Consider the following 18026-nt stretch of genomic DNA (forward strand, 5'->3'; position numbering starts at 1 on the left):
GTGTAACATTATGAAACAGTATGAGACGGTTCTTAGTGTGGTTATATAAGCGCTACATTGATATACAAAAACGTTATACTAACAAGTATAAGTAATTGGTAATTGTATAATTTGTATGCAGGCGATAGCGTGAGATACCTTCGCATAGAATTGAAAAGGTGCACGGCACACGAATCAAGCGTACATAAAGAGTGTCCCATTCGTGAAAATTGCTTTCGACTGCAAACACAAATTATTGCATTTCTTATAAACACAAATTAAAAATAAAATAAAAATAAATGTTTCATTGAAAGTGATGCAAATAACAATTGGATTCTCAATCATATAAACCACTATAACAAGCATCGCCTCCTTGAATAATGATGCGTTCAGTCACATATTCGCGCTTGTGTTATTGTATAGAACACATAGCAATGCTGCAAAACGTAATGTTAACGAAACCCGGTTTGTTGCAAACTACTTCAACGACTTGACATTAATTGTTAAAGCCATTACTTGCACCAACAAAGGGAAGTATGCAATTTCGTTATGCAAATCAGTAATTGAATAATCATTTCGGAATATATGCAGATAATAAAATATGCATATTGGTAAAGGAAGATAAGTGAGCAGCGAAATATTACCGTCCTTTGAGAGGTTTACTTGTTTGTGATAATTGAAACATAGAGTCGACGTACATAGGAGATTCTTATCACGGCCAATAAGATTAAGATGGACGAACATGGAAATATTCAAAATCTCATTAAAAAAAATTGTCGTGCGGTAAAGGTCAAGTTAAAATAACTCATCAGCATTTAGGTAAAATACTTCTGCAAAAAGTATTTAATTATTGAAAACAAAATAATAGAGTACCGATAGTTAGACAATTATGTATTAAACTTAATAACTCCGGTTTTAGGGATGATAAGTCATGTAAATTGTTTTATTTTTTAAAGGATATAGGTCACAATTCATAAAACATGTTATAATGTTTGTTTTTGATATATGTTATAAACTTTGTAATAGGCGTCTGGTCTTTTAATGTATATTGCATATTCACACAAACAATTAAGTGTCTACATTATTAAAATTGTCAAATCCGTATCATAATTCATAATATATAATATATCTCTTGAAACATGCAAGCATACGTAGTGCATGCTCCTATGGCTAAGCATGTTTTTCTATTACTAGTTTTTGTATTGACTGCTTCCGTAATTGATTGTTGGCAATGACACCCAGTATTTACTAAGAACAGTACATCCGACGAAATTCTACCTTTGAAAAATAACATATATTTGTCCAGCTAGGTGATATTAATAAAACTTCGAACATGAACTGTTTATTTAGTTAAATGTTTTGAAGGAATTTGACGTGCTGGAACTAGAAGCCTTACTATTTAGAGCCACCGATTAATGATCAAACACTTGATTCAATACAATTTGCTTATCATCAAACATCCAAATCAATACACTCTGCTGGTCGCAGAATGGAATTCTGTAGCTCGTCTGCCCTTCGGACGGAGGCTCTATTGAGTGCATGTTTCTTAATAACCGCTTTTACTTTTCGACCTAATAAGTACATCGTTCGACTCGTCTTGCATTGTACATCTATCAACTAGTGTGTTCTCACAAAGGAAGGCTTGCAAAACTTAAAAAATATAAGTTTATTTGAAAAAAGGAAAACAGCGACGCAAAATTGAAAAGCATTTATCTTTATGCGTGTGTTGTTTGGAATGATATATTGGTCTCTTTTAAAATCTGATGGAATTGTGTAACTGTGTAACAAAAACGCTGTGTAACAAAGACGCTGTATACATCAGCATCAAATACTGTACTTACTTTTGGGTTTGCTGTTATTGTGTGAATAAAGTATGCAACAAAAACATTTATATAACTCTTAAAGAAGACCAATAAATCATCAATTCCAGGTTTGATCGAATTCCGGACTTTTGTTCCTACGAAAAATTGTTCTTGTGGTAATTGTGGCACAGGCGGAATTTACTTCTTAGGCTATGATGAAAACCCGGGAACTATTTCTTGTGTTATTTTGACAGCAACATCATTCATTATTCGATACTAATTTATTTTTATTTTTGAAGGATATCATATGTAGTGTCAATGATCTTTTAATATCAATTTTACCTTATTTGACCTAAATAATGTGTGTTGCAATAAAGCCGACAGTAAGTAGGAGTTATTTGGTAATGACAGTTCGTAGTATAAGTACAGTGCATAAAATGTGGAGCAATATAAAACGAATAATATCTATAACACCTTTAATGAGAAAAGCAAATTCCACTTAAGTGCTCATCATTTCAGCTAAGATTGATACTAATTATTAAAACGGGTATATCTGAACATGTTATTTTTGTAAGCAATCAGTACTGTGTATTGTATCACAATACATATAGTAAGCAAACCAAATGCTTAATCGCCTGTGTTTTGTATCGCGACTAAATGTGTCAAGTAAGTCTTCACTTACAGCACCAAACCCCCATCCAAACTTTCACGTGTCAAAACAGAAACTACAGTGCCAAATTGACAAGCTTAACCCCTGTTTATATCAACAAAGGTGCTGGTGTATTGCTTTATTGCTTTGTGTATTGATGTGGTATTAATGTCCACCCTTGGTTTGGAATGTTAATGTTACGAAACGACGCGCACACTAAATGAAATTCGTATGGGTTATTACACGCAACAACACGCATTATTTAAAAACAAAAGTTTCAGACAAACGTAACCGGTTAACTGTCTATTGCGCTTGTTAACTGGTGAACTATTAACTCCATTAATTTGTGACACACTAGCGTGATGACTGTAAATAAAACGTGTGCTCACTAGAATAAATACACAGGACTTAAACTGCAAGAATGTTAAACAGAAGAAATCATCATGATAACAGATATTTTTAATAACATTTGTTGCGATGTAGATGTTAATAGTATCCGTTGAATTGCTTATAGACATAGATTTTTAATTTGTGCCTCATTTCATTTTGTTTTGCAATATTTATGTAATATTATATCGGCAATGGTATGCTTCGAAGTGTCATAGAAAGCCATTATAGATGCCTTGCAATATGCTTATTAAGGAGAAAAACCAAACACACAATTTCTTGCTTCCATTTGACCTTAATAGTGACGCAATACATTAGAAATGCATTGACTGTAGTATGCGAACATGCACAAGTATTTTCAAATATATGGTGTGTGATGCGATACTTATAGAATTTGCTCAGGAACTTATTACCTGTCCTAAAACGCTAAATGAGAGGAAAAACATTGCCAAGCAGTTAGGAAACCGATGGTAGCTACACAATTGTATTGGTGCATTGGGCGGTAAGCCCATCGAGGCCCGATTGCACAATGATTTTTTCTACTAATTTTTTCGGTCAAATGTAGATCGTGTAAGGTTCGCATCGCCGTCGTGTTGGTCCGTGTTGTTGTCGTGTAGGTTCGGGATGGTCCGAGAAGATGCCGTGTTTATCCGGGAATCCGTGTATCTGCCGTGTTGGTCCTTTATACTCCGTGTTGATTCCGTGCTGCCGGACGTGTCCGTGTTGGACCGTGCTGATACCGTTGCGAAACTGGGGTGGTAGTCTTTTGAAGACCGTCGACGCTCAAAAAAATGCTTAAAACCGAACGGTTCGTCCCAGATCTTCATCCGGGGTGATCCGGGACTGCCGTGTCTATCCATGCTTATATGAGACTGGGGCTTTAAATATACTTTACTTACACATAAAAGTTCTTTAATGACATAATGAGACAATTAAGCATGGTAAAATAGCACAAACTTTAAGGTCGAACGCGTGTATCATTAACAGCAATATAGCTCTGAAACATGCATTCAGCTGCACTGTGAATATTACCATAAGTTATTGTATATTAATTTAAACCCCGTTTAAATACTTATATTTTAGTTCCAATATTCTTAAGACGCAGTACAAACATTTATACATTAAAAAATGTTTAATAACTCTAAGTGAACATATATAATGGTATGAAAATACAATAAATTGCATACTTTCTGTAAGCAATAGTTTAATATGCCCTCTGAAGAAAGTCGACAAGCTCATCAGTGTGACTCTCCCACAATTTATTTAGAATATGGTTACAATAATTTCGAACAATATTGAATGAATTGCGAAAAAAATTGAATGCATTTCGAACAATATTCTATTTAATATCTTAAGCTTAATCCGCTTTGAGTGACCTACATCCTATAGACGTTTATTAAAAAATATTGCAACTTATTACACAATTAATTATATCTCCATTTAGCAGTCGGCATTTGACAATTGATTAGATAAAGCAGGACGCCCGTTCAACTGTTGTCAAATAGCACATTATCTAAATGTCTTAATCGCTATATAAACAATGTGCACGCTAAACCGTATGTCTGTTAAACGTCCAGTAATTTAGAACGCGTTTACAATCAAGCAGTGAAAGAGTTTAGTAGGTTTATGCAACCATAGTTAAGCGCGTAAACACGTAAATACGAGCATGTTTATGTTTTTTTATTGAATATTCTTCAAAGATATCACCATTGCAGTGAGCAATTTAACGACAGCTGTAACGTTTTCGCCTAGTTATTAGTTGTTGCATTTGCTATAATACTACTTGCACATTTTTAGATACCAAAAAGATCTGCTTGTAACCATAACATAGTCTTAGTCAATAATCAACATTATTATTATTAAAGGGGCCTTTTCACAGATTTTGGCATTTTTTAACTTATTCATTAAATGCGTTATATCGATAAATGTAAACATTGGATCGTAAAAGCTCCAGTAAAAAATCAAGAATAAAATTTAAAAAAGGAAAAGAACATTGCCCGAACCAGGTTTCGAACCAGTGACCCCTGGAGTCCTGCCAGAGTCCTGCAGTAAAAACGATTTAGCCTACTGCGCTATTCCGACGATTAAACAATTTGATATATTTTATACCTTATATAAGCAATCTTCATAGTTTCACAAAATTTAACGACAAAAACAGAACTCTCCAAATTATTCAATCGTTTCGCGTTGCAACGCTTTATAAATTTTAGGTTTTAAAATCGTCAAAAGATGCATATAATGGCTATATTAGACCATGGTAAATGTTCAGTATTACTGTTTCCTCACAAATATCACAACTAAAACGAAAATTTGCGAATCTGAAACAACTTTTTTCAATTTTGTCAATTTACCAAAGCGTGAAAAGATCCCTTTAAGCTCTACATAATAGAAATATCTTGGTCTGTAATTTACGACATTTGTCGACAGTATTAACAGAATTGTCTTAATAGAAGTGTTTACCCTTAATATCGCAATTCAAACAATGGAAATTTGAGACTTCAACCAGCTATATAAAGTTAATTGAGATATTATACAAATTACAAGGTGTAAAGATACGACGATTATAATCATTTTAATAAATTAGCAACCGAACACAAACAAAATAATAAAACATATCTAGATTCTACTTAATGTTCACAAATTGATACAGATCTTTTAATCAAATTAGCAAATAAAAAAAAACGAATAAAAATGTATTTTTTTAAGTTCGTTATGCAATACTGTATTAATCCGCATAGGAAAGTCCTTAATGTACTTAAATTATATTCAAGTTATATAAGCCACTTAGGGAACTATCTGCCTTATGGTATTCTTTAATTAAGAATATATTTTTAGTTTTGTAAGTATCATGAAAGAACAATTGGAACAAGTGTTGTATAGTTTATCCTGCATCACTCCCCGAAATTGACATATTCAACGACGTATCGCTTGTTGCACGGTTGACATTTTTGAGGCAAAAAAACTTAATCAAGCCGATAAATAGGAGTTTAATAGACTTTCTAACTTTTCGATTTACGATACCATATACTATAGGGTTCGTAGCATGAGAAATTAAGTACACATGTCTCAAAATGATGGAATGCGTCAACCCAAAGATATCTAACCAAAACGGTACCCATGTTACAAAATAAATCACAGTACACAAAAACAACATCCTCGCCGTACGTTGATGATTGTACCGTTTCCTCTTCGATTTATCATTGCTGCAAAACGACAGTGACCGTTTGTTTTGTTTTGCAGGCAATGATGGCGCAATCGACCCTTTTGGTGAATTGTTTTGGTCCAGTCCTTCACCTAATGGTTTTCGATCCATGTTGCCTTCGAATGTTACATTTTGATTAAGTATTTCAGTCTCTGATTCTTGACCTTGCATTTCGAATTGATGGTTGATTGAATTGATAAGTCCTTCATTGCATGTTTTTAGATTATCATTCTCACATTTGGACTCCGTAAGAATTGCGTTCGAACACTGCTGAAGTTCGTTGTGCGAATGCCTTTTACGTTTATTGGAACAATCATTCGAAAAATTATTCATATCGCCTTCAACGTTATTTGCGACACCGTTTGAAGTCCTTCTTGGAAAATGACATACGGGTTTCGAAAATATTGATTCCGCTTCATTCCGCTTCGTCTCCTTACTGTTAACAGCAAGCAAAGAGACCCGTCTCTTTGTTAAGTGCTCTCGTATTTTTGCTTTTTTCCACAGAACTACATAGATAATTATATACAAAACGATAATAGCAACCAATATTATGATGAAACCAACCATTATTGCTATCTGATATACTGTAACAAAATCCTTTCCCAGAAAGGAATATGTAAAATGACAAAATCGCCCTTCTATCAGTTCATGGGGTAAGGTGCAAGAAACGTCTAAAACGTCATTTTTACTTACAACGGCAAATGTTCCTAATGCCGGAACAGCCATTAAAATGCTAATAACCATTATCACAGCTATACCTTTTTTGATTGTACGCACGCTCACGCGAGATGCAAGTCTGCATACTGCAATGTAACGTTCTAAAGCTATTGCTACAAGCGTCAAGTTAGATGACATCACAGCGAAGTGACGCAAAAATTCAAACGATCTGCAGGCAATGTCGGAAGAAACAAGATGGTGTTCATATACAATAGCATACGGCATGATGCACAAACAAACTAGCAAATCAATAAAGGCTAACACCTTAATAAATGTGTTGCTCGCCTTTTTGTCCGTTCGTTTGTTGAATATCACTAACACCGGAATATTACCAGATACTCCGACAACCGCAAATACAACAACCATAACGTCCAACACTAAATACTGGTGACTCAATATATTGCTTACAAAGACACTTTCTTCCGCACTTTCATTGTTGTCATTTAATATGAAACTGGTATTATTAACCGAATAATGCATGTTTGCCCAATTGTATGTTTAACTCACCGGTTATTTGAATGTTTGAGTTAATAACTCCTATAAGACTTGAAGTAGTACTCGTTACAAATTAGAAACAGTTTACGACACAAAGTCCTACGTTTGTCACACTTCGTTTAAGTTCATTTTAAAGAAACATGTTTATTCATTTTATTTCTTCCATATTTAATTACTAGACACTGTTCTCATAAACACATGTTACCTTAAGGTTTTTTTCGAAGCACAATATTTCAATTATGTCTGCTATTTAGCAACTGTTCTCCAGCAATAGCAGTTCCCTTTTCCATGTTATAAAATTCCCGTTAGTTCTGTTATCGATTTCGTCTTCATTAGTGACACAAAATGAGCCGCATGAGTCGCTAAGAGCCTGTAAAAGTTTACATTTTATCCCTCGCGAGTACCGTATCGCAGGCAGTTTAAACATTATCAGAACCGTTGTTCTGCTCCGAATATTAACAATTTCTTTCAATGCCACTGCGCCACACGCTTATGAAGAGTCTTTAAATACGAGACTGTTTGCAATCTTCCGTCTAGCTGAAATTGAAAATGTGAAGTATTTGCGTAACCAGAATAATCTCAGATTAAAACACGTGCAGTCTCTTGATACGAACGGATTAATCTTAAAGTCAACAAGCAAATGCATTCAATAATTGCGCAGAAACGTGGGTTATATACACATACACTTTAAGTGTAAATAAACATGTCATTGTGAAAATTCATCATTGATCTGAACCACATTTAGCAAGCGCTTTATTATTGTTTTATTTCCTTGTTTATTCTATAAGAATTATTCCCAAATATTCACCACCTTCATATTGTGAAAACATCACGTGGTTTATATTGCAAAAGTGTCACATAGTTACATACACTATTTACAAATCCAAGAGAATGTCATTAATTCGTTGTTTTCTGTTACCTTTTTCTTTTGTTAAATCTTAAACCAACTTGAAAGTGAATTGTAGTTTTGGGTGCCACACAAGATCTATTTCGAAACAGTTACACGGATAGCATGTTAACATTTTATATAAAGTTTCGGATTTTATTAACTGATATTCACTGTTGCAAAATTGGAAAGCCATGTGAATTCTCAAGTTCATCACTAGAAGTAAATATTACTCACCTGACTAAATATAGCTGCCATCGATTGGAACTTTCCGTTTCCGAAACAGAAATCAACATGTAGTGTACCCACCTAATAGCTGAGCCATATACATTTAAGTGATAATGGGATCATGGTTATCTTTTATTTTTTCATCACTGATATCAGCGTACGTGCGTAACTGAAATTTACATGTGTGGTATAAGTACGTTGCAATTACAACAAGATAAGTATTGATGCAAAGCATCAAACGGCGTCGGGAATCTCAGTGTAAAAGGCACTCAATGAAGTTACATGAAACGTTTTTTTTACTGTAAATATTAATTTATTGGTCGATTTATTTTAAACAAAATAGAAAAAGATACTGGTATAACATTTATCTATGATTTTGTGTTATAACCCCCAAATAACCATTATCTATGAAGTTGTGTTATAACTCCCAAATAACCATTATCTATGATTTTGTGTTGTAACCCCCAAATATTTCATAGTTCATTTTATTTACATTGGTTTCCTTTTTTTACTGGCATCCGCGTGCAGTTTTCATCAATGGAACAGAACTGTGTAGGTTTTAAAAGATCTGCTTCATCTTGTAAGCGTAATTTCATATTTTTCTCAACTTCAAGGGGAGATGATTCTGAACTTATTTTTACGTTGATCATTTACGATAGGGGCTGAGTACTCATTGATATGAAAACACTGTAAAAGTTTAAATGTGTTTACGAACCCCCCACCCCCACCCTCTCACACATATATTTCATGGGCATAATAAAAACAAAAAAAGGTTACAATAAAACAGCATATTTATTTAAACTGAAATGTCTACATCAAAACAAAAAGTTAACATAGAACACAAATAAAATAATTTGATTCTACTGGGGCTCGAACCTTGGGCCTCTCACATGTGAAGCGAGCGTGTAACCACTACACTACGGAACCGCTTGAAAAATCACCTTCTTACTAAGATATTAATAAGCTATTAATAGCCGGTTTAAATGTAAATCCGGACATTTAAACGCTGGATAGTGAGCGGGGTTAAAGGTCCATACCAAAGGGTCCATACCACTGGCAAGATACGGGTCATGCCTGCGGCCTTCTATATGTGGTTCTTAAAAAAAACCCTGTAGGAGGACTTGATAGTAATAAGACTGGCGTGCTGTGATGGTGCTCCTCATAGATAAGCGGCTGCTTCCTTTATCAAGACTCATTATTACAATTAATAATACGTGTCGCGCTTCGCGCTCTATATTGCCTTTATTAGTAACAAGGTGGTTGCTAGGATAGTGGAACAAAGAAGTTTTGTTTTTATACAAAACCAGAAAGTTTCACCGGTTCGCGTATTTTCCCAGTCCCTGTGATCTTTTATTATTGCGCAGTCCCTGTGATCAGTTATTAATTAAAAGAATAAGCATTGCATTATTGGCAATAAATGTTGTAGTAAATGTAATAGGCACAAATGCAGTACTTATTTACACTAATTTACACAAAAAAACACCACTATGCAAGATATTCTGACAACAAAAATATATACATTGATCCGTAAAATAACTTCTCTTCACGTAAGCGAAAAAAAAACGTATTACATACTAGTCGCCGCACTTCAGTGCGACGCCAATAACAATATACAAAAATAGTTGATTTGACTGTTTGTTTTTGTATTTGGATGTCGTATTCGATTGAACGAATAGTGTCGGTCGGTCACGAATCGTCATAAAAATAATAGGTTCCTGTAGCAACGTTGTTAAACTTAAAAATTGATATGTTGTATCAACATATCAATCTGATGTAATTTATGTTAAGTAATTGAACAGGCTATTTAGTCACGTTTTACGCATATGTTGCTTCACACGTGGAGCGAGTGTTCACTGGCACATGCTATTAGTCGACACGTCATTATGTGTGTGATTTGCAAAATAAGTGTCAACACAGCTGGGAAAAGTAGTGAGCTTGTATGTAGATTGCATACACATAAAAGGAATTACGGTTGATGCACAGATTTACGGACTAGATTGTACCATCGCATTCTGGTCCATTAAAAAAACATGCTATAATTGTCGATGTAAATGAGTAATTGAATTTCATTAGTATCGTCTACTTTTGTTTGGCTCTTTGTACCAACGTTGTAATTTGTTTAGCGTGTGTGTCATTGTACGTTATTTTTTGTTTGTTCACAAAATGACATGTACATGACAAAAAGCATTTTTTCATGCCGATACAAATAAACTGATCTCAGACTTCGCACGAGTTTAGATCCCTCGGTACAAACAACACTGGCCCATTATATTAACCAGTGATACCTTGATTTAGATAATAACTGTTGATACGGAGTGTAACTTTGAATGGATTACAAACGGGTAAGCTTTATTTGTACCAGCAGATCAGTGTTTTTTTCCAAAAGGTTTCTTTTCCGGTATACACATATTGATTCATTATGATGATTGACATAACTTTACACATATTATTATTCAAAATATAAGCTTGAAAAAACAACAACCTGAAGTCAATAAAATAGAACCGATGACTGACATCATAAGATCATTAATTAAAGTTCAAGTGTTTACATCCAACGAAAAACGACAAACGAATAAAAACCAAAGTTGGTTAAATGTAAATTTAGCAATTAGAGTGTAATGTTGGCTATCTTTTCAAATTCGAAACGACGGAATAATTTTGTACAGCACAGACTTCATGAATAATTATGTCCCTGTCGTATTCCCATGCCACATCTGAGCCATTTAAACCATTATCACGATGATCAATGTTGATAACAGTCATGACCCGAGAGTAGCTGCATTAATTGATGATTGTTTCCGGGTTGGAGTGCTTTAAACAGATTTGATTTGATATGAGCGTTAAGAGAATAGTATTGTTATGTCACCAACTGCATACGCAATAAAAACCGTACAATAATCACGCGTTAACATACGCACGAACAAAAATTACAAAACAAAAAATAGTTTTAGTTTAAATAAAACTGAGTTCGATGGAATATAAGTTATTTTACAATACAAACACGTCTTTTTGTGCTTTCATGATTCTTATAAATTAAAAATGTTAACATTACGTTTCAAATCATTTATCGACATACCTAGTTTTTCATTTATAATTATTGGAAAACAAATTACACTTCCAAATACATCAACCATCAATGTATAAAATCTAAGGCTATTAATAGATAATGGAAAATAAATTACTGTTGATCAACAAATATAGTGGGATATCAAGAGTCCAATAAACTTTCAGGCGTCTGTTGCGTAACCTCGTTGATAGAGCTTGCTAGTACAGCGGGGTTAAATTTGATATGTATGGAAAACGGTCTTTTGTTCTAAACAGATAGCGGCGACCTCTCCTGTATTCTCAATTGCAGGGGTGATGACAACGCATTAGTATAAGGTTAAGTTTGTTTATATTCACAGTTCCCAATTTATAAAACGTTGAACATGAGTTCACCAATAACTACATGTATACTATAGACAACGACAAAAAATGCTTTAAAATCGCTAAACCAAATATAAAAAAAACTAGTAAATATAACAAAAAATATATTAAAAAAGATATTCGGCGAAAATGCTGATTTTGAAATTAAGTTTGAAATTTACGTTTCTAAATACTTAAGTTAAAAACAAAAGTATATTCACCGCATGAACTGTGTGTTACTATAGTCAAACCACAATTTAGCTTTAGTAGATACGCATTATACTACGGCAGTTCACATCATATTGTACCGTAATAACACATACATAAATAAACTGAATGAATAGTTTTTGCACTTTATTTAGTTGTTAACATTATGTTTCAAGGTCCATATAATTCTTTAAATTAGTTGTTAATGCAATATTTCCAAGTCCATGTAATTCTTTAAATTACTAATAACGTTTCCACGAGATGACAAAATCCGCCAAAATCCATCCAGATAGGACGCCACCCCTGTGGGATCCTGAAGATAATCCTCTAGCGTCTTTTCTATGGGTTAAATCCTTCTTTTTTGTAGCTCAGATATGTCTGCTTATATACATGTATCGTTACATAAACATGTCAAATTGATGGGTCAAACTAATTTGTTAAAATGCATATACGGGCGTATTTTTTATCTGGTAATTGCACCGACACGAAAACAAACATCTATGAATCATGTAATCTTGTCATGATTTATAATTAAAACGGACTGAACCAATAGGCAAGCGTGCATCTACTGTCAACAAACTAATAAGTCTTCGGCTGCACTGACGTAAACACAGGGCATGCATTATTGCGAACAAGATATATACATCAATTATGTGGCAATATGTGTCCTCATGGCTTATTTTGAGTTTATTTCTCCACCATCGAAATATGTCGCATGTTAATATTTAACACCCAGTTTTCTTATGATACATTTAAATCACACTGTCATAGCTACATCATGCGAAAATGGGTCTTATGGCGTTTCGGCCAGCGTAGCTCAAGACCAGCATGTGCAATCGCGTAGTCTGGTCAGAGGCGATGCTGTCCACTATAAAATCACTTAAGGTTTTATGGTCTCATTATGTATCTCCTGACGAGTCTGAGAGATGTGCAGGTTTGGGAGGACTATGGCTATTTTTGGCGCATATGGCAAAAGACCCATTTTAGCATAACGCGCGTCTTTTTAAATGCCATTGCGAGCTGTAAATGGCATATTTTAGATAATGCATTTCGACATAAAATTGTAGTCAAAATAGCACATACAGCAAACTGGCAAATAAGGGTTGCCTATTCAGGCGTTTAGGAACGATTTCCAGACGTGCTGACCGAGAACGGCAAACATGTTTGGTTGGATTAAACGAGTTTCCTCTTAACGTGACACGATACTATTTCCGTAGTGCTTTTTTTCTCATCTTTAAAGTAAAACTGGGTTTATCGATAGTAAATTATGTCTTTCCCTGACGATGTAGTAACCGAGTAATAACCCAGACATTCTGCGATCGATTTGTATTTGTTACTCGGCCACAATTTGTGTCTGTGTGTCGTTTGAACATGCAGAGAGTAGTCCGGAATTACGTATATCAAACAGTTTTACATCCTTTCCGCTGTGCACAGACACAGTGATGCAGCCGAATTTCATGGGATTGCTCTCGCATAAGCCTATAAAATATTCGAATGTATTCATTCATGCCTGCTGACGTTATGTAGAGGTCATTTAAGGTGAAAAGCTGGATAAAACAGCTTTGCCGAAAAAGCGTTAGTGTTCTATACAGATGGTAAGGTCAGAGACTGGTTGACACCGTGCGAACTACTAAGGTAATAAGTAATGCATCAACAACAAAGTACGGGTCAACAGCGGTGTCTTTATGAATACCTAATTCGGGAGTAAAAAGTACTGCTCGAAGATTTATTTGTTATTTATTTTCATCAATTTTCTTATTGTATATTTTGAATTGTATATGGTGTCAAACAACAGTTTTGTAAAGGGAGTTTCCTTCATAAAAGGTTATTTCTTAGTGTGATAGGTATTCGATATTCCAACAATATTCATTTAATATGATGGTGATTGCACATTTTAATTATAAATTAACTGGTTCTCATTATACCATTTTCATCATGTTTTTAATGCTTTTAGAACGTCCAAAAAGATACATGTTGTTATTTTGTCTAAGTTATATTTTTAACATAAATATGATGATAAACAGTGCAAGCACATCTCAACTTGTGCGTTAAGACACACTCTTTATAAATTTGATTTGGTTGTGTTCATTTCAAACTTGCAATTTAAAAAGCTATTACATAATTTTGAAAAATGAGTTGCGTCTAAGATTATGCAATAGCGAACAACTTCAGTACCTTCAGCGCTTTGATATATATTTGAGCCTTGCTTTATAAAAAGAGTTTGAATGCATTTGCGTAAAGTTTCTTTCCAGATAATCCTGTGCAATCCGCACAGGCTAATCATGGACGACACTTTCCGCTTTAATGATATTTTTCGTTTCAAGAAAGTCTCTTCTTAGCAAAGATCAACATTAGCTTGTGTACTTTATGTTCATATGTAAATTGTATATATATGCTGGTTGATTTTTCGAACATGCTTGAATACAGGCCATAATTCCTATATACGGAAGAATGGACACAAGTGCATTGCTACGGTCACACGTTTCTTCCTTGTTCGGTTATTACAACCAGATAAAAGAAATGGGGGTTGTTCGTGGGCGGTTACAATTCTTGTGATGAATATAAAGTTAAATAAGTAGTTAACCGTAAAATTACAATGTTTTAATCGTAATGCGGTTTTATTGTAAACCGTTATTTCAAGACATGAACCAGTCAAAATTTACGGAATATTTACTACATATTTTTCCTGAGCATGTTTTTACGCACGTAATAAACATATGTTACATGAACATCAATTATACTTTGTATAAGTATACAAGCTTAATTATATGCAAGTTTGTTGTGAAACTCTTTACACATGTGGCCACAATTTATGCGTCTCTCGCAAATCGCTACCGTTTTGTTGTTTATGTTTCTTCGGAACATAGTCTGAGCTGGTAGTTTTACACGGTTTATTGGCCAACAATACATTATTTTTTAAATGGTATTTTCTCTCAGCTGAGCAGCATTATTATGATTATTATTACTAGTATTATTATTATTTTTTTGTTATTATTTGTTTTTTATTATAATTATTATTAGTAGTACTAGTAGAAGTAGTATTAGTATTATTTCTTGTTTGATTAAAATTATATTAATGGTGTAAACCGGAATATTAACTTACAAACAATTACATTTTAACAAATTGTACTATAGCAACATTATGTTATAATTATATGTTTTTACTTGTCATATTTTCCTGTAAAATGAACCTGTTGTCTTCATGTGTCACACCTTAACACGATGCTTGTTGTCAGTTTGACATGCCACAATTACCTGTTAAAAGGATTTAATTTGGAGTCCATTTACGCCCTCTTCCGCTTTGTGCATCTCCCTCTGTTGTTTCGTATATCTTCGTTCATTTTATAGCTATATTTTAAACTGAATTATTTTAGTCTGTATTTTTTTCGATCATTTACACTATTTTGAACATTATAATAAGTAGTTTTAACATAAAACTCCTGAGTAAATTGACTATCATCAACTTTTTAAAAACACTGTTTCATGCGTATGTACAAATGTATCCACAAATCAAACACAAACACTATACACAATAATCACAATTGCAAAACCGGGAGTTCTGACTTAATAGAAACGCAACCAAGAACCAAGCGTTAATCTGATTTTAAATAATTTAACATGGGCTTAGTCATCCAAGCTTTAAGTGCGTACCGTTGAGGATATCGTATTGCCAATACAAAAGTATTCTTTTGTGACTTTATTACGGTTACATATTTTATATAGCCTAACGGTATTGCTGTTGCATTTCTACAACAATATTGAATAGCTAATGGATTGTAAAGGATGTATCATTTCAATATCGTATTACAATTATTGTAAAACACATATACATGACAATTCCTCTTTCAATGCTCTATTGTGCATGTTTAGAAGAGCCACGTGTTGCAAACGATTTGATTCGTTATTAAATTATGGATGGGTATACTCAGAAAAACTGGTATTTGTAAAAAGTTATGCTCCCGTTCCAGAACCTACATAAATAAAAAATTCATGTCCTTTCCCGGCAATTATACACCAACATGCAATTAAAAGTAAAAAACCACCAACGACAACCCTTCGATATAATTGCACGAAAAACAAGATGTCAGTTCCTTACCTTTACAATGATCTTTATCTTGACACGTATATTGTTCTTATAATGAATAAGGCAATACTTAGATTTCTAGTTAAGCATTCACCCAACGATTGACATTAATTGACATCAAGTGAGAAAAGGTTATGGACTGTCTTGCGAACTCCCATAATTCATCATATGAAATTTTGAGACATGATCTTATCAAAGTTTGGTAATTATAGTTTGAGTAACAGTCGCTTGGCATTTGATATATACAAAAATGAAGGGGCATAAATATTCCTATAATCACTTCTTTATTTAAAAAAAATTTTATCATCGTATTGCATGTAGTTAAAGAGCTGTTTTATTATTTTGAAACGGACTGATGGAGAAATATGTGAACAGAGGAAGGATATGATAGACAGACAACATATTAGATTATTTCAAACTTCTTTGCCAAGTTGCACGATCATATCCTATGTAGTAATTATGCAATTACACAATGAAATTTAGTTTTTAGCTTGACTTTTCGAAGAAAAATAAGAGCAAGACTACTCGCTCCGGCGTCGGCGTCGCCGTCGCCGTCGCCGTTGGGGAAAGTTTTTTTATTAAGTCGAATAACTTTAACACTATCGAAGATAATTAACTCAAACTTGGAATACTTCTTTATGGCAACAAGAAGATTGTGTTATCAAGTTTCACAACTCTGTCAGCATTATTTTTAGAGTTATGCCCCTTTTTATACTAAGAAAATTTAAAATTTGGTTAAGTTTTGTGTTTAGGTTCACTTTATTCCTAAAGTATCAAAGCTATTGCTTTCATGCTTGCAACACTTACTAACGATAAGGGGACTGTGCTGGCAAAGTTTGTAACTCTGACTGGCATTTTGACAGAATTATGGCCCCTTTTATACTTAGAAAATTGAAAATTTGGTTAAGTTTTGTGTTTTGGTCCATTTTACTCCTAAAGTATCATAGCTATTGCTTTCAGACTTGGAACACTCGCTAACTATCGTAATGGGACTGTACAAGACAAGTTGCATAACTCTGGTTGGCATTTTGACGGAATTATGGCCCTTTTTTGACTTAGTAACTTTGAATTTTTTGTAAAATTTTGTGTTGAGATGCTTTTTACTTCTAAAGTATCAATGCTATTGCTTTCAAACTTCAAATACTTTCTTACTATCATGAGGGTACTGTACCTGGCAAGTTGAATTTGAGCTCGACATTCGAATGACCTTGAATCTCAAAGTCAAATAAATTAATTTTGCTTAAATTGCCATAACTTCTTTATTTAGGATCAGATTTGATTCATACTTAGACAAAACAACGCTCACCTGACATACCACAATGGACTCCACCCAAACCATCCCCAAGGCCCCACCGCAGAATCCCTCCCCTCCATTTTTTTTAAATTTTTTTTCCCTTTTTTATGCCCCCGGTAGCAGTTGAAATGTCCGTCAGTCTGTGCTTCCGTTCGAAAACTTTAACATAGGCCATAACTTTTGCAATATTGAAGATAGCAACTTGATATTTGGCATGGATGTGTATCTCATAGAGCTGCACATTTTGAGTGGTAATAGGTCAAGGTCAAGGTCGCCCTTCAAGGTCAAAGGTCAAATATATGGCGTCTGTCCGTCCGTTCGAAAACTTTAACATTGGTCATAACTTTTGCAATATTGAAGATAGCAACTGGATATTTGGTATGCATGTGTATCTCATGGAGCTGCACATTTTGAGTGGTAAAAGGTTAAGGTCAATGTCATCCTTCAAGGTCAAAAGTCAAGGTCAAAGGTCAAATTTTGAAATATAACAAAGAAAACATAGAGCTGCACATTTTGAGTGGTGAAAGGTCAAGGTCATCATTCAATGCTCAAGGTCAAGTTCAAAGGTTAAATTTCGCAATATTGAAGATAGTGGTGAAAGGTCAAGGTCGCCCTTCAAGGTCAAAGGTCAAATATATGGCGTCTGTCCGTCCTTCCGTAAACTTTAACATTGGTCATAACTTTTGCAATA

At 34.0% G+C, this 18026-nt stretch overlaps 1 protein-coding gene across 1 annotated transcript; it reads right to left on the reverse strand.

Annotated features, from left to right (window-relative positions):
- Positions 1–4059: 4059 nt before the first annotated feature.
- On the reverse strand, positions 4060–8453 carry LOC127844712 (probable muscarinic acetylcholine receptor gar-1). The gene is made up of 2 exons (XM_052375140.1): positions 8355–8453; positions 4060–7768 (listed from the first exon to the last, which is right to left on the reverse strand). Exon 2 carries the CDS (start codon positions 7214–7216, stop codon positions 5699–5701), a length of 1518 nt encoding a protein of 505 aa, XP_052231100.1. The 5' UTR covers positions 7217–7768; positions 8355–8453; the 3' UTR covers positions 4060–5698.
- Positions 8454–18026: the final 9573 nt, after the last annotated feature.

The sequence above is a fragment of the Dreissena polymorpha genome, chromosome 9 (assembly GCF_020536995.1).
Source record: "Dreissena polymorpha isolate Duluth1 chromosome 9, UMN_Dpol_1.0, whole genome shotgun sequence".
Taxonomy (NCBI): Eukaryota; Metazoa; Mollusca; class Bivalvia; order Myida; family Dreissenidae; genus Dreissena; species Dreissena polymorpha.